Genomic DNA, 18,192 nt, shown 5'->3' with positions numbered 1-18,192 from the left:
AAAAAACAACCACCACCGCCTTCGATGGCACAAAACATCGGTTCCATATAAATCAATATACATTTTATTCCCTCGCATTGTTTGTCGGGCAGTTAGTAGAATTCGGCAACACATCTACAGAGGGGAAGTATGTACAATGATGATGGGGTGACCTCAGTGGGATACTGGGGTAAGATGTTCGCCCTTTTAATATAGCTCCCTTTCCCAGAGCATCTTTCTTGCATCTTGTACAGTGCATCTCATTGCCAGGTGATCACTCCTTTTTAATGCACCCCCCCCCCCTTTATTCCCCATAGAGAACTAAGAACTGCCCTATCTCTCGGGTTGCTGTGTGTATGACAGAGAACAGGTGAGCCGAGCACCGGGTTGCTCTGTATGTAGGAACGTTTCTGAACCGATCTCTGTGTGCGTCAAGGAGTGTGGAGCCGCGCAGCGCAATTAGTGAATCGCGTCAAGTTTCACCCAGAACTGAGTAGCTGGGGGCGGGGGCTGAGGCGGAGGAGGAGAAGGGAGGGTAATTCATTAAGAGACAATCACTCTACTTTTGTGACATCACCCCACTGCTTATATACTTAGGGAATGGTCCAGGGCTCCCCTTATGGTTCAGACACTCACAAGTCCGCTCAAGGCAGTGAGGGAAAGAAGCAGCCGTACTTTCTCTCTCTTTCTGTCTGTGTCTGTCTCTCTCATCTCTTCTTCTTAGTATTTATGGACTTTACTTTCTAGAGGGCTGAGGATAGCAAGCATGAGAATTCAACTGGTGTGCATGATCCTGCTGGCTTTCACCTCCTGGAGTCTGTGTTCAGGTAAGCTCCGCTTTGCAATTTCTCTGGGATTCCTTCCTAAACTGTGAATTGGTGTGTGTGTGGGGAGGGGGGGGGGGCTCTCTGCTCCTGTCCCCAAACTTGTCTCTGTGGTTAGTAATCACATTGTTCCTCTTCTGATGGGCATTTAAGCCCAGGAGGAGTGGAATTTTTTTTTTTAAAAAAAAGGTTTTACATCTGTCTAGTCATTTTCAGATGATGAGAGCTAAGATGTATACTAGCCCCTCCGATGAGATCAAAAGAAACAAAGTGAGTTAACTCTAGACTAAGGTTTATATGTGTGTACTCACACACACACTCACACACCAGCCATCCCTGATAATAAGTGCTGAGTGACAGTTTTTCTGTCATTCCCATGAGTTCCTCCCTTCACATTCACCTGCTCTTTCAGGCAGCATCAAAATTATATTTTTTTAAAAAAACTTATAGACTAGCCCTTGAGAAACATAAGGGGATGTGATCATTCACTTTGTAACAAATAGAAAAGGAGTACTTGTGGCACCTTAGAGACTAACCAATTTATTTGAGCATAAGCTTTTGTGAGCTACAGTTCACTTCATCGGTGAACAAATGTTGCAAGTATTTGTGATGGATGGAATGCTGTGTTATCCTCTCAAATATCCTAGGCAAGGTCTTTCCTACAGCTCATATGAAGTCTTGACAAATCTTAACCAAAATGTCTCTATGTGTACTTAAAATACATATATCATATTCATCAGTGATGCAGATACAAAAACTGAAGCTGCAGTGTTAAAAGAATAATTACCAAATTATCTGAAGGGGAAAGAAAACTGCAGATTCACAGCAAAGCAAAACCAAATCACACCATAGGAGGATAAACTCAAGTGACTTTCTACTCCAAGTGTAATTGCTTTAAATAGCCAGAGGATAACATGATCTGTAACACTTGCTTAGTTTATAGTTTCCTTTGGAAAAACGACATAGCTAAGTTTATACACAAAAATGTAATGGCTTTTATAGACACACAGTCACACACACATGCACATACAGCACAGTAGATTTCAAAATACAGACTTGCTAAATTACAAAATAGCTTAATACTTTATTAACATGATTTATGATACTATATTCATGGTGTCAGGGTGGGTCTAGGTGTACTCACCTGCCTGCTTCAGCATGGAGGGGGGAAGAGATTAGATGACCTTGAGGCCCTACATTCCTATGATTCTATGAAATGCTAGTAAAGTAAAAAAAAAAATACACAGAGAAATTATAACCCTCACATTTCAACTTTCAGAATTCTATTGCACAGTGTATTCAGGAGCACCGGCCTATATCCGTTAGATTATAATTTTTCACCTGTAAACTTTTATATCGGTAGCACATTAGCATTGTTCTAGATGATAAACTGTTATTCCCAAACAAGCTCTGAAAGGAATACTAACAAAAATGTTTTGAAGAGAATAACTAGTAAACTAGGTATTAGCATTTGACAGTGTGAGAAGTGTAAGCAAAACCTGACACACAATAGGTCTTTGAATCTGATCCTGCTCGTGTTTAAAGAGAAAGGAATTTTGCTGTGAACTTGTTTGCAGCAGGATCAGTTCCTCTGTTTCACAGAATAGCAAAGCAGTGAGAATAATGACAATTCTTGGGTTTTATGTAGCACTTTTCAGCCATAGATCTTAAAAAGCATAACCAAAAAAAAAAAAAAAGTGACTGTTAGCATCAGTGATGCAGGATGAGATCCTAGAAGCTGCAGCAGCACCTGACCCAATGCCCAGTGAAGTCAATGGAAAGTCTCCCATTTATTTCAATAGACATTGGATTGGGTCGCTAATGAAGAAAGCAGGACATACCAAAATTCAAATGCTATATTTTGCTTAAAAATATGAAAATGTGGACCTGGGACAGATAGATTAGCTCAATGTGGAAAGCATTGCACTGGTTTCAGCTAAGACACAGAACATATATTTTATTTCTCTTTTGAAAATATGGTTTGTCCTGAGAGGAAAATGTAGCTTGTAAAATTTAAATATATGAACAAAGTGCAGAATTTCATCCAGTTAAGGTATGAACCAGCCAGAGGAGAATAAGGTGTGTACATTTCCCCTTAAACAATATTGTGTGATACAAACAAACTTTGTATTCAGAGCTCTCCATAACTCTGTTATTATTGCATCCTTGCCCTGAACTCCTCCTGCACCGCTTCCCACTCCCTGTGCTGTCTGCCCATCCCTCTTTTGCCTCCTCCCATTGTCTTTTTTCACTGGCTCTTGAATCCATGCTTCTCTCCTTGCCACCCTTTTCACCTGGAATAGGCTCCCAAATAATGTACACCAAGCTCCCTTGATCTCTTCATTCAAAACATTTCTTATCACCTGCGTATTCTATGCAGCATTCCACCTATCTTGGCCATTCTCTATGCTCCATTTTAAGTCTGTATTTTGTAGAGTAAACTAGGGCAGAGTCCTAGCAACAGGACTTTTGGTAGGTACTAAAATATTGTGTTGATGACTGGTGCAGAGAAGGGCTACTACTGTTATCAGGGAGAATGAAGAACCTATCTTTCAAGAGGAGGCTAAAAAAGTTTATCTTGTTTAGCGTAGCAAAACAAACGCTGGGATATGATTACTCTCTATAAATACATTGGGGTGAAAATACCAGGAAGGGAGAAGAGCTATTTAAGCTAAAGGACAATGGTGTCACAAGAATAATGGGTAAAAGAAGGTTTCTAACTAGAGGAGTAAGGGTCTGGAACAGTCTCCTAATGAGAGTAGTGCGGACAAACAGCCTAACTAGTTTTAAAATGAAGTTTGATTATTTTAGGTACGGGAATATATCCTGGGGTTGCCTGCGGTAGCCGGGGACAGGATTGGATTGGATTATCCATGAGGCCCCCTCCTAGTCTTATCTCCTATATTCCTGTGACTGCCAAGGTAGCAGTAGCAATTAAATAAATAAATAAATAAATAAATGAAATTTTTAAAAAAATTCTTCTATATCACTTTTCATCAGTAGATCTCAAGCCTGGATGGAAATGGCCAACAGACTCCACACTATAGAACACACAAATAACAACAAAAACACTGTTCATGTTAATGCAGCTGATATTTACAATATATTGTTATGTTTGTTAGGGCGCCTCGAGCCTCAGATAAGTATGTTTTTAATTATTTTTTTTATGTCTAAGTAAATAAATTTATGGATTGGCTTTGAATTACTGTTGCTTTTAGGAAGCTACAAAACAATTAAATTAAGATTTTTTTCAACAGAGGTATTTAATGATCTCCAAACATTTACCATAATCTTGGAGTTACAATTGCTATGTTTGCAAAGTAGTAGATCTCTGTCACACAATTCAGTGCACAGCAGAATAGAATTCTTTCTGATTGTGCTTCATCCTTCTAAAATAACATTTCCCCCTCAGATAAGTCATAAGACTTGCTCATATATTGCCCTATGTAGGGTCAACTAAATTAGTAGAAAGAAATGATTCCACTACACTAAATCTCACAGGCAGACAGACAGACACACACACACACACATACACAGAGTTAAAAGTCGATAGGCTAAATTCTGATCTGTCTGAAATCACTAGTGTCAGCAGAATTTATATTGGTATGACTAAAATGAGAGTCTTGCCTAGTAAATATAACTACTATTAATGCATATTCTTTAAAAACTTTACTTAAAACTTTGTCTTTATTGTGAAGAAGTGTCCCTTTTAAGATAAAGACCTACTAAATCAGCGTCTAAAAGTTTGCAAAGATGACCGACAAGGTTGTTCAGATGATAAAAAACATCATATTGACATTGGATGAGGAGATTGGGTAGCATTTTTGTTGTACTAAAATGGCTATAGATTATGAGCCTGATTCAGAGCCCACTGAAGTCAATGTGCATCTTTCCATTGAATTCAGTGACTTTGGATCAGGCCCTAGAATGATGGTGAGTGACTGTTTATAAGATGCATCATTAACCTAGCTCTACTTATACTAAAAGACCCTTGTAGTCAGTCTTTCTGGATCATATTTTAAGAGATGAAGATTCTCCATTAGCCCATTATCCATTATTTAAGTTTAAGAGCTCTTTATGGGATATACTTAAATCCTATATTCTGAAATAAAATGACTCTGATTTGTGATGAAATAGTACACATGTGGTTCTGATTTATTCCCAGATTCAGAAGAGGAAATGAAAGCGTTAGAAGCAGATTTATTGACCAATATGTATACATCAAAGGTAATTCTTTTTTTCTTTTTACCCTTTAGCTGACTTGTAGGGAGCACATGAATTCTCATTACAAGCATGGAAGTCTTTGCACAAAGTAATAACTGACAGTCTAGACATAAAAGTTCAGTGCAAGGCATTACTTTGGTGCAAAATTTTCTTCTAGTTCAAAGGAATTTTAAAGGTGTTGATGTGACACAGAAAAATTAAAGTGTCTCTCACGTGTAATGCTGGTACTTTCATTAAATTATTCAGGTTGTGTTTCATGTAAATTTACCAGAGGAAAATGTGTTTCCAATAGGATTATGTCTAAATTGATCTTGAATTAATGCCTAAATGAGGTGCTATTGTACTTTTTCTACATATGTGTAAAACTGATATTTTCAGAAGACAAAAACTGTTACCCACAGATGTTGATTTTCGTTTAGGAATAATATAGTAGTTTTAGTGATTGCATCGGAACATCAGAAAAATAGTCACAAAAATATCCAGTAAATAGTTTCCTTCCTGAGTGGCCAAAGAATTATCCGTAGATTTATTTTCCAAATACGCCGGGTTCAATGATATCAGCTTCACGTAGGTGAAGTATCAAAAACAGAACATACACATTTGACAGGCAGCAGCCAAAAACTTTAATGAAGTGGGAAATATATGCATGTTTCATTCTTCCCTGATAAATGATGTATTTATTTAAAATAGTATGGATTTAAAATGGGATGTTTTAGCCCTTCTCACAAGAGAAGTCAAAACATTTTGCATTTTAATGGAAAATTCCCCTGTGCGCTGGTTATTCCATATTTGCTCACCTCAGGGTTTCTCACCCCCTCCCTTTCTGATACCAGCTGACATCAGGTGCCAATGGAAACAGGACACTGAGCTAGATGGATATCCAGTTTGATCCAGTATGGTAATTCCTATGTTTCTGTATTCCCAATTAGCAAGGTAACAAGGCCCAGATATCATACAAACTGCTTCTTGACTCCAGCTGGTCAAGTGGGGAATAATATTAGTGGGGATTCTTTTCCTGAGACCAGTTTGGGAGTGGGATTCTGTCAGAAGGATTCTTCCTCTGAATCCCAAAGGACTAATACACCCTTGGTGAAGTCCTAGCTCCAATGAAGTCAGTGGGGGTTTTGGTATTGATGTCAACAGAGCCAAGATTTCACCACTTGTCGCTCTTCCCCAGCTCTGACACACAACAAACACTAAAACAGTTGTGTAATGGCTAATTAAGAATATGCCAAATTGAATCATATCTGATTTTTGTTATGTGTAGAGTTGGGTGAGGCTACTTGCTTTTTAGGCCTCCCTATGTCCAGAAGGCTGCATAACTCATAAACACAGTTCAAGTGACCTAATAATAACTATACCCATCTTAACAAGTGGACTTGTGAGAGGAACATCCCTGACTTAACTTGTGGTGGCGTAATTGTGAATCTCAGGCTCCTTGGCATACTGTGCATGTACTCTTGACATCCAAGTACAGTATAGTGAAGCCCCACAAATGTTACTTGTAGTTTGCATGAGATAACACCACTCCAGCAAGGGAGTCTTCACGACTCCACCAATTAGAGGGATAGTAAATTCCTTTATTATGCACTTTGTGTGAGTTTGCAGCCTTCATCAGATCAAAACCTCATTTCTAGTGACTATTTTAAGTGTGTAAAAGAATGTGAGGCACATTTTGGGATGGAAGATGTAGTAGTTGACCAGACTTTCCTGAACTGAAGCTGTTGTCTGCCATCTCATATCTAATTTCAACAGAGAATAAGTACTGTTATTTCTCACTAATCATCTGTGATGTGGAGTTGCCAGTCTAACCAAACAAACTCGAATCATCTTGTTAGCCGTCACATCTAGGAGAAAAAACCTAACCTGTTTTGGAAAGTCTGGATGTACGAGTGTAGCAAAGTAGTTTATCAACCACATTAACAGTGCCTGGCATTCCTGGTACATCCATAACATATTTTCAACAAGGGCATTCTGACAGTGTAGTATGTCCTAGTGCTCAAATTATTTAAACTGATTTACCTCTAAATAAACTGAATATACCTCTAATTATCTGTGATTCTAAGCCCTAGCCTTCCTGGATAGTAAGAGAATAAAGGACTTTTCTTTGATTAGGGGAATCTACAGCCCATCATAGAACATGCAATAGTCTGCACTATATACTACTGACTTCACAAACTACTGCCCAGGGTCTATTCCTCCCTTTTCTAAGCAAGCAAAAGCCAGTCTTCAATACCATCTGGGGGTTGGATCTCTCTTAGTCAAGCTTCAAGCCAGAGTATGGCAACTTGTAGATGGCCTCTTCCTGGTCATAAAAAAGGGAACCACATCCATACTCATAACTCCTCCTGCTGGACCTGTCTGCAACATTTGATTCTGTTGATCACCAAATACGTGTGTCACATTCATGAGGGGATACAGAAGTTCCTGGGGCAAATGGAAGTTCCCTGAAATGGTTTAGGTCTTTTCTCTACAACAGTTTCTCCATTTCCAGAGTTCTCACCTATGGAATCCCACAAGACCCATGTTTCTCTCCAGTTTTACTCAACATTTACTCAGCCTGCTGGAGATCTAGGAAGACAACACAGCCTGAAGTGTCATCAATATGCAGATGTAATCTTGGTCTTCATCTGCTTTACATAGAATAAACAGCACTGACTCACAGCTTTCTCAGTGCCTTGCTAAAACTGGCACCTGGATGAAGAATAATCTGGTAAAGTAGAACCCAAACAAGACTGAGGTGAAGTGGAGTCTCTTTGAAGAACATGCCTCCTCTATAATAATCCCCACTATTGAGGCACCTGCTCTCAGACTATTAAACTTGTCAGCAACCTTGGTCCTTTTCAACACCTCATTGCTATAGTATGATACATAAGCAATACCCAGCATTTGTAGTTGTAAAATCTGCTCACTACCATCTATCCCATCTGTGTCTGGCCAGAAGACATAGCTCCCTCCTACCAGACACAGCCCTGGCCACAGTTATCCATGGATTCATGACCTCCAACCCAGGTAACTGCAACTCATATTTGCAAGGACAGCAATGCACCTTGGAAAAGCTCCAGTTGATTCAAAATTCAGCCTGTCTGCTTAGCAAAAGAGAAAGGAAGATTGTTATTTCTATTTTTAAATATCTGGGAGGCACTCAAATACTACACTGAAGCTGGCAAATGAGAACCTGAATTGATAAATATTTCCTACAGACCTGACATGTCTTGCACTGCTGATATAACAGGCATGCCCTGATATTCCATTGAATTCACAAGAATATCCATTTGCAGAATATGCTTAACTATTTCATCCTCCACTATGGAAAAAGGAGGAAAATCTAAGTGGTAAAATCATACTACCTGGAGGAAGAAAGTACTCTGTCATGAAACAAAGCTCATTGCAGAGTAGCAATCACCAAATATTAGTTGACTTGCAAGCATTGTAGTATACCTCCAGAATTCTGTAACCAGTTTCCTCACTGTTTTAGCTATCTCTGGCACAAAATATTCTGAACTTAAATTTATTCATTATTTTGATGTTCTATTTTTAAAAAAATCTGTTTAGCTGTGGATGAGTTAGAAGATATAGGAATCGAGCTGAAATGAATTTTTATAAAATTTGTAACATTCAAGATTTATCCATGTTCCATCAGTTAATACTATGCACACAGTGCAATATAAGTTATTACTACATCCATAGGGCCTCCAGAGGTGGTATTTAACCAAAATCAGAGATAAACCAGTTGATGTGTAACAAATCCATTCAGTGGAACTCAGAGTCCTCTTTAGACCTCCACACTCAAAGTGGTTCCAGACACAAGAAAGGCTACCCTAGTTTCCTTTTAGGTAAACAATTCAAACGGGTTGGAAATTTTGTGATGTAACAGAGTTTTGTTGGAAAAATGCTGATTTGTTGAACCTGAAAGGTGCTGCAAAAGAAGTTTGGGTTTGACAAATTTGTAGCATCCCAGGCAGGGTTCCGATGAAACCCTCTCTGTCAGGCAAGTTTCTGTCAAAAGACAGCCACACCATGCCCAGGCTGTCAGGCTCCCTGATGTGGAGCTAGGAGTCTGAATGCCCTGGGAACACTGGTTCTAACCCAGGCTAGGCTCTAATCCAGGCTAGGCTCCCTACTCCACCGCAGGGAACCTGGCAGCCCTAAGATAGCCATCTCTAGGCTCCTGATTCCACTGGAGGGAACCTGGCAGCCCTAGGAGATCCATCTCTAGGCTCCTGGCTCTTCTGGAGGGAACCTGGAAAAGCTGGGGGCTCTCAAGACTTTCAGGTTCCCTGCTGCAGTGCCCAGAAGTCCTGGGACAGGCTTCCAGGGTCCACAGAAGCCCTACTATGCAGACTTTCCTGGGTCCAGGACCTCAGGGCTTCCACACTCCCAAACCAGCAGGATCCCTGTGCTATCCAACTTGTGAGTGGGCAGGCCCAGGAGTTTGGAAGCTCTGAGTTCCCTGTGGTGGGGCAGTCTGTATTGTGGGTCAGCCTCAGAACTGCAGACCCTGGGAGCCCTGGCAGTTGCTAACTAAAACAGACATTCTTGACAGTTTCATGGCTTCCACCTGAATAGCAGCTGTGAAACTAACAAGAATGTCCATTTCAATTAGCCGCTGCCAAGGCCTGGGGGAGCAAACTTCATCTCGGAAACACCATGCAAATTAAATATTAATATGATTTTTTTTTTAATTTTCTGGTTTGTGGGAAGTTTCTAAAAATCTGTTTTCATTTTGGATCCGATTTTTTTAAAAAAAAATTATCATGAACCAGAAACTGCCAGTGTTGGCCAGCTCTATTAACAACTGGAACATAAACTTTCAGAAATACATAAAAGGAAAGAGAAAAGGCCAATTATATTTCTGAGCCCAACAACTTTCAATATTCCATTTCATAAGAAGCTTCATCAATGCAAAAATATATATCAAATTCCCTGCATGAATTCTTCAGCATCAATAAATCTCAAAGTCAGATTCATACTACAAACAACCTCCATTGTTTTATCAAATTACTCCCAGACTCTTTTTTGAACTAACCTTCAGTATATTAGCTCTATCCTTTGAGACTTTGGTGCTTTGATCTCCTTCATGGCTGGTTTCCAAACCATAGCTTGAGCATTTGTAGTCACCTGTGTGACTAACAGTCTAGAACTGTGCAGAAAATATGCCACTCATTCAGGGCTGTCCCTAGCCATTTGGGTGCCCTACGCAATCCGCCCATGGGAGGGCTGGGTGGGGCCTCAGGCCTCCCCCTCCCTTTTCTCCTTCCCCCCCACCAGGGGAAGAGATTGACCACAGAGACTGAAGTGTTCTCCGACTGGTTTTTGAACGTTATAATTCTTGACGACTGATTTGTGTCCATTTATTATACTAAACTTGACTCAGTTGGGAGGTGCTATTTGAATATGCCACCCATGTCTTCAAAAAATGTTCTCTAAACTGTCTAAAGCTGGGATAGAGTAACAACTTTAGACCCAAGGGATGCTGCAGCTTTACACAGGAAGCCACAGAATTTTCATCCACATACTGAAAACATCATTCTTAGTGCAAAAGCATTGAACATGCAGGAAAGCATACATGGAAAGCTTCATCTTTTGTGTGAAAAAAATCAGTACTACTTTTATGCCACAAAAAATTTAAAGTAAACCAAAGAGAGTTTTGAAATTGAAATGGGCACTTTATTTACTTTTTAAATCCACCTCCTGCTAATTAAGTCAGACATTCCATGAAGAGGTTAATTTTGTTATGAACCTGTCGCATCCTTCCAAATAATTCAGAACTCTAATTATATCACCTGGGTGGAAGACCAGATAAGCCCTAAGTAAACAAAATAAAACACAAAATTTCAAGCTGCTGAGCAGGATTTAGGATGTGTTTCCATTTCACCTACAAAACAAAATACACATTTCTGAACAGTGAACCCAACACTGCTGAGAAAGCAAGGCTTGTCTAACCAATGTCTAAATTATGCCCACTTAATAACACACCTGTATCTGAGGGAAGACTATGGTCCAAAGGGAATTTCTTAAAAAAATGCTGACTTTGAGTCAAATTTCTATTGCTCCCTTGGCCTGTCTTTGTGCCATTTCTCTCCCTCTCGCCCCATAACAAACACACACAAACAGAAATATGGCTAACAATGAATATCACACAAATTCAACATAGCATAGTTATCTTTATTAGAAAGATGACTCAAAGAACCACAAGGTTATGGGATTCTCTAGTGGACTGAAAATTACATGGAGTACATACCCTTCCCCCACCCCAGCCATGCTATCACTAAATAAAATGAATGTCTGTATTGTTGAAACAGCTATATTATTTTGCTACATTGTATATGTTCCTGGAAACATACATTTTATCAGTGAATTAAAGTGTATTTGTTTGTAAGCCTGACATTAATTTGCAACAAGGAAGATTTAGGTTCGCGATTAGGGAAAAAAAACTAACTAAGGATAGTTAAGTACTGGAATAATTTATCAAGTAAGGTTGTGGAATCCCCATCATTGGAGGTTTTAAAGAACAGATTAGGCAGTTATCCACCTAGAATGGTTGAGGTGTACTTAAATCTTCCTCAGAACAGGAGGGTTGGACTAGATTACCTCCTGAGGTCCCTTCCAGCCCTATTTTTCTATGATTTGATGCACTACATGGATCATTTGGGAACGATGAGCTCAGTGAGCAAGAAAGTACTGCTCAGCCTATGCTTTCCCTGTGCCTGGAATTTTCATGTCCCTAGTTTCTGTTTAAAGAAAACAACTTTCTGTGCTGGAGGAAAATCAAAATTTTAAAGAAGGGGAAAATAGATGGGGAAGGCAAAGAGTGGAAAATATGATGGAGGAGGGAAGTTGTGAGTGAAGCCAAGGTGAGGTGGTACCCTCACTTGAGTTTTTCCAAACCAAAATTAAAAGCTGGTAGAAAAATTCCAAAATACACGGTGTTTTGTTGAAATTGAAACATTGCATAGGGACAGACAGCTGTTGGTAAAGTTCCAACAGAAGCCTCAGCTGGCAGGCTTGCAAGGAGCTGAGAGCCTGGAAGCCATGGAAACCCTGGCTCTAGGGCTTGAGGCTCCTCCTCAGACTGGCATTCCAAGCTCATGATCCTTGGCAGCCCACCTGGTAGGCAGATGGAGAGCTGTGAGCCTAGAAACCTCAGAGGTCCTGGCTCCCAAGCTCACCACTCCTCAGCAGCCAAGGGATCTGAGGGCTTCTGCTCTGCCCCTCAGAGAGACTGCCCCCAAAAGTCAAAGCTCCATTCCTTTTCACAGAGAATTTTGAAATGTTGGGGGTTTGTTCTGAATTAGAATTAAATCAAATATCAAAATCCTTCATGAAAACAGACTTACCTTTCTTCACCCAGCTCTAGCTAATAGGAAAATAAAGGGAAGGTGTTGAATGGAAAAAAATAGTTTAAGTGAATGGAGCATCCAGGACAGTTAAGTGCAACAGATTCTCTACTGACTGGAGATTCAGCTTGACCAGGAGGAAATCTTCCCATATCAGTACATTCTTTTAGGGCCTGATGGCTCTTACATCACTGAACTCTTGATGCAGTTCACCCACTCTTACAGCAAAATGCTCCAATATCTATTAGTGACTCTTATTCAACAAATTGCACTGAGAAACTAAAGATAAGCATATAACACCATAGATATCTTCAGATCCACATCTCTCCCTCTCCCATGACAAGCCTCCATTCTTTCCCCCCCCAGTGTGGATTCTTCTTTCTACCCACTACAACAGACTCTACTTCCTTCTAAATTTCCTGATCTCCAACACTTTCCATAAATCCAATCATCTTGAACTCTACTCCTTTCTGCTGGATCCCTCCATTCTGCGCCACGTACCTGCCTCCCTACTGCTACCCACCTTTGTTTGCCTGCCAATACCTTCCCCTACCACCAGCCCCTGTTGGATATCTGCTCCCACATGACTTGTCTCTCTGCTGACTTTGGATATTTATCTCTGAATATATGTACCACAGAATTTAGCATTTTCTCTTTTCATAAGGGGTCTACATCGTTTAATAATGGTAATAAGAGGCACGGATATGTATAGATGGCCCGATAGCATTAATCTTTTACGTCTCAGTTTTGTAATGTAATGGAGTTGTATGGGAATAGGTTCAGATTGCAGAATAAAGCGGGCAGTCATCTTTTCCAACTTTTCCTACAAATAAATTCCATACACTATAAAAATTTCAAAGTGGCCTCCCACCTGTAGTTTGTATTTATCAACAAGAAGATATAAAAGTCAGCTCAAATCTCCTCTTTAGGCCTGGCAGGTTTTAGGATTCTGTCTAGGATTGTTCAACCCACACTCTAGTTCCTCGCTCACATGATAGCCACTCTCACCTTCCTGTATATAAAGGTCAGTTAAGTCATCTGCCTCAGTGAGTCAGCAGAACTCACTCAACCCTTTCTGAATAGGATCAACACCTGTTAGCTGCATGAGTGTCAGGTGTTTAGGCAAATAACATGTAACCTATTGCAAGAATACTTTGGATCCTCCATTTCTTCATTCCTTTCATTTCTTCATTTTTTTCATAAACTCACCCCACTACCCATAAAGAACCAGATATTGAGTAGCTCATCTTTATTTGTTTAATAATATTTTTTGTATTTTTACATCAGCTTAATCTGTAATTTCATTTTGGTACTCTGTGATCCACTGTGCTTTGCAGATTGCTACTCCATGACAGCTCCCTACACAACATTGTTAAAGGGGCCACAGCAGGCAAGGCCTGAGGGTTCATGAACTGCAGGTGTCCGCTGCATCACACACCTGTGTCTGAGAGAGCACAGTCCCTGCAAGACTAGCCATGGAGCAGAGAGGTACCCCTTACTGGTCTACAGTTTGGGGAGGAGGATCCTCTTGTCGACAAGGATGGATTCTGATTCACATGCTTATTAGTGAGGCTGAGCTCCCTGCACCAGGACTTCAACCAACAAGCCTGATTCTCCACTTCCTGGAACAATGTAAAATCATTTATACCTGTGCAGAGTGGTGTGAAATACTACCATTCTGAGCTAATGGCAGTTTCCTTTCACATTCATAGGGAAGATCAGACCCTGTATGTTTAATAAATGAGTTGTCCTAATTACCACACATTACAATTGTTGCCTTAATTTTGGCTAGACAAAAACAAACAAAACCCCAAAACACACTAAACAAAATATATTGTCCCCATTGAAATGCTTTACAGTATCACACAACTCTTGCTAAAGAGAAGACAGTATTTCACGTAGCATATGTTTTGTATCTTTCAGCTTAACAGAGAAAAACTTCCATACTGGAAGATGACCCTGCTAAATGTGTGCAGTCTTATAAACAACATAAACAACCAACCAGAGGAAACAGCGGAGTCTGAGGAAGATGACCTCCTTCCGAGAGGACAGTTTCCTGCTGCTCTAGATGGCTCCATCTTGGAAGCGATGCTGACAATATACCAGCTCCAAAAAGTCTGCCACAGCAGAGCCTTTCAGCACTGGGAGGTAAGCAACACATCACTAATGCATGTCACTGGAAAGACTCTGATGCTGTATTTATATTTCAAGAGAGACTTAAAAACCTAGGTCTTGCCTGCTCTGTATGGACTCTTCAGAGCCTCAGTATATTTGGCCAAAATATCCCCTTCCTGCATTGTTGGGCACTGGTTATCCATCTCTCTGGTGCTCTCCATCTCCAAGTGGTTTCCTTTAAACAGTCTTGTACATATCTCATTTCTGAAGAGCTACAGGGTGCTTTGGGCTATAACAATGTAAAACATTAACTATATCATTTCTCCACACTTTGTAGCCATTCCCCAAAAAGCTAAGTAGAGATATGAAGATGAGCTTCTTGGTAGAACAGAAAATTAAGCTCTGTTCAACAGCAGTAGAGTTAGTTTGGATTTACATTGGTGTGACAAAGCAGGAGATGGCCTTACGTGTGTGCATAGGATCATTGGGCCCACTTTGTAGTTGCCCATTTGCACTACTTATGTCAGTACAGAGTGTATACAAAGCCACCATGGTTGCCCTGGGGAATATCATGAAGCAGAGTGTTTCCCCCAAGCATTGCTCTATGCTACTTTAGGGGATCTTTTGGTGCTTAGGGGCAGCGTGCAGAAAAGGTGGTTTCGAGCCATTTTGCTCTCTTGCTGTCTCTCCAGTATGCACACTCTCCTCAGCTGCACCAAGTTCATGCTCAGCACGGCTAAGAATTCAGCCCATTGGAACTGGTGGACCACAGCAGTGTGTTTTCAAGCCTGTGCACCAGAATCCTCTGCATGGCACTTACACAACTGTAACAGCAAGAATCTTTGGGGCTAAGAACTACCTCAGAGTCCTTTTCGTCAGTACGTTTAGCACTGCAGAGTAGATGCGGTGGAACTGGCACGCTTCACCGTGATACTGAGGTGTCTCTTACCCTGGAGATGCAGGTACATGTAGCAGAAATTGAGGCTCACCAGCCTCATAGAAACCATAGATAGAGAAATTATGGTCCTATGCAGCTTAGATGTCAGGTAAAGCAGTTCTAAGATATATCAGACAAGTTTAAGAGAGAAGGGGAGGAAAATGAGGGAAGAAGGGATTGAGGAAACTTGAGAAAGGTTCCACTGCTGACCATGGGTAATACAGTACACACCTTCTGGTGATCCTATTCATCCAAGCTCTGTTCCAAAGCCCATTGAAATCACTTGGAGTCTTTCCATTGATTCCAATGGATTTTAGATCAGGACCCATTGTACTAAGTGATCAGTAGATTTTAGTGCCCCAAACCAGGGCTTAAATTCAGCCGTAGCCATCCAGAGTGGAGCTCCAGTAGATATTTTCAATCCCAAGAGAGCCCCAGCGTGTGAAGTCCCAACCCCGACGCCTCCCACAGGAATGAAGTCCCAAGCCCCAGAGCTCTGGGAAATACTCTGTGAGAATTTAAGCCATGCCCCAAACAATTAAGTTTGGAGTGCTACAAAGGTTTTAATTTAATAACCGTCTGTCAGCCAGTTGGATTGTGTTTGATCATTAAAAGGTGCAGTAATAAGAATGGATTAAATCATTTCAGATAACTAAGAAGTGACCTGACCCTTCATGAAAAACGCAAAGCACAATTGTTTTTGAACATTCTAACATTTACAACGTCCATTTTGTTGATATTTGTACATTTCTGGTTTTTAAAAATTTCTCATTTTGCCTACTAATAGAATGAAGATACTGTAATATTGCTAGGAAGGCTAAAACTAGCAAGTAGTGGAAATCTCATGAGATTTCCAGCCTAAATTTTAGACCAAAGAAGTTAATATAAGAAACTTAACTTCTGAAAGCTTCATCGACATTAAATGAAAGCTCCCCGGGTGAAATCTTAGCCCTATTCAACTCAATGTCAACAGTCCCATTTACTTCAACGGAACCAGGATTTCACCCCCAAAATTTTGAAATTTACTCATTTTCTCTGATTAGAGCTTATATAGGTATTGCTTGTAGCTCAGTGGTTTGAGCATTGGCCTGCTAAACCCAGGGTTGTAAGTTCAATCCTTGAGGGGGCCAATTAGGGATCTAGGGCAAAAATTGGGGATTGGTCCTGCTTTGAGCAGGGGGTTGGACTAGATGACCTCCTGAGGTCCCTTCCAACCTTGATATTCTATGATTCTATGATAATTCCTTGAAATGACTAAAGTCTAGTATCTTTTTTTTTCTTTTTCTATTGTGTACATTAAGAAAATATAGAGTTACAAAAATAAGAGATTAATATTTTTCTTTATCTTTAAACCAAAGAAATACAGAGATTCCACAGTGTCTCTTCTCATGTCTTACAGATACTTCAGCAGGATGTTTTCAATCAAGAGGATTCAAAGCAAGATATAATGAAAAGAAAAACTCCTTATATCCTGAAACGGCAACTACATGTTAACAAAGCCAGAAGACCATACATACTCAAGAGAAGTTCATATTACTGATGCAGCAAAGACAGCAGTGTATATTTAGTTTGAGTAACTGTGCTTTATGGTTCTTATTTAAATCTAAAATCTTATTTGTGTGAAAAATATACTATGAAAAATCATCAAGATTATAACATAACTGTGTCTTTTTTGCAATTGTTGTTTCTTGAATGTGATTTTTCCTACTTGATATTAATTGGACCAATATATTTACAAATAAATCTAGTTTCTAAGCATGATGTATTGTACACAACTGAGATTTCAACATATTTGCTACAATAAGTTTTTTTCTGTGTTATAAAACACACCTTCCTACACCAAAAAGTAAATCAATAGTCTGTAAACATAGTAGGGATCATAAAATGTCTCAAACACCTCAAAACCAATCTATGCTGGCAAACTGTTGTGTAATATGGTGATCAGAATTGCCAGAATGTTTTCTAAATTGACCAGTGGCAATTATCAGGGTTTAAGTCTAAATAAGCAAGGAAATATGGTGCATTAGCTATTAAGTTGCAAATTCAAATATCTTTTAAGTGACATTCCTTATTTTGAGGACTTTAACTTGTTGATTCTTCATGAACCAGTGAAGGACCATGATTTAATAAATTTATTAATTATTATTATTATTAGAGAAAAATATTTTCATCTATGTCTGCTAGCTGAACAAAGTCAGAAGGTAGTATCTATTTCAGAGAAATTCATTGACTGAGGCAAGAAAGCAACATATATTTAGTTTATCTAATCAATTAAACAATTTATGTTCTCTCCATACTTTATGCATGCTCAACTAAGAGCTGATCTAAAGTCCAGTGAAGTCAATGAAAATGTCCTAAACCATGGTCATGATTCCGATTGTAGGTGAACCATGACGCAACATATCCATCAGAGCTGTGGATTATGCAGGATTAGCTTTGGTAGTAGTGAATCAGGACTAAGATTAAGATTTTGTCACAGGTATTTTTAATAAAAGTCAAGGACAGGTTGCGGGCAACAAACAAAATTCACAGAAGCCCATGACCTGTGAGTTTTACTAAAATGTACATGGGGGTGAGCCTAACAGTGGGAGCCCCACTGGGGGATAACTGCCAGCCATTGCTCCAGCCCCGCCGCTGCTCTGGCCCCGCAGCCTGCTCTTACAGTGGAGACTGACCCAGCTCCAGGCACTGCTGTGGCCCCGGCTACTGCTCCAGCCCCAGGGCTGAGTGCCGGCCACTGCTCCAGTCCTCCTACTGCTCCTGGACAGGGGCT

General features: G+C 40.0%; 1 protein-coding gene across 1 annotated transcript; it reads left to right on the top strand.

Annotated features, from left to right (window-relative positions):
• Positions 1–550: 550 nt before the first annotated feature.
• On the top strand, positions 551–17,086 carry NTS (neurotensin). The gene is made up of 4 exons (XM_084617833.1): positions 551–806; positions 4,969–5,030; positions 14,291–14,515; positions 16,819–17,086. Exons 1-4 carry the CDS (start codon positions 746–748, stop codon positions 16,957–16,959), a joined length of 489 nt encoding a protein of 162 aa, XP_084473959.1. The 5' UTR covers positions 551–745; the 3' UTR covers positions 16,960–17,086.
• Positions 17,087–18,192: the final 1,106 nt, after the last annotated feature.

Source organism: Lepidochelys olivacea, assembly GCF_965140295.1.
Source record: "Lepidochelys olivacea isolate rLepOli2 genome assembly, chromosome: 1".
Lineage (NCBI taxonomy): Eukaryota > Metazoa > Chordata > Testudines > Cheloniidae > Lepidochelys > Lepidochelys olivacea.
The sequence above is the reverse complement of the archived record's forward strand: the minus strand, read 5'-3'. Positions and strand labels throughout refer to the sequence as shown.

What these genes read in the sequence shown, in the direction of transcription:
- NTS (XM_084617833.1), top strand. Translation starts at nt 746, where the DNA reads ATGAGAATTCAACTGGTGTGCATGATCCTGCTGGCTTTCACCTCCTGG. An exon ending in CTCCTGGAGTCTGTGTTCAG is followed by an intron (nt 807 to 4,968) that starts GTAAGCTCCGCT and finishes ATTTATTCCCAG; the next exon opens with ATTCAGAAGAGGAAATGAAA. An exon ending in GAGCCTTTCAGCACTGGGAG is followed by an intron (nt 14,516 to 16,818) that starts GTAAGCAACACA and finishes CATGTCTTACAG; the next exon opens with ATACTTCAGCAGGATGTTTT.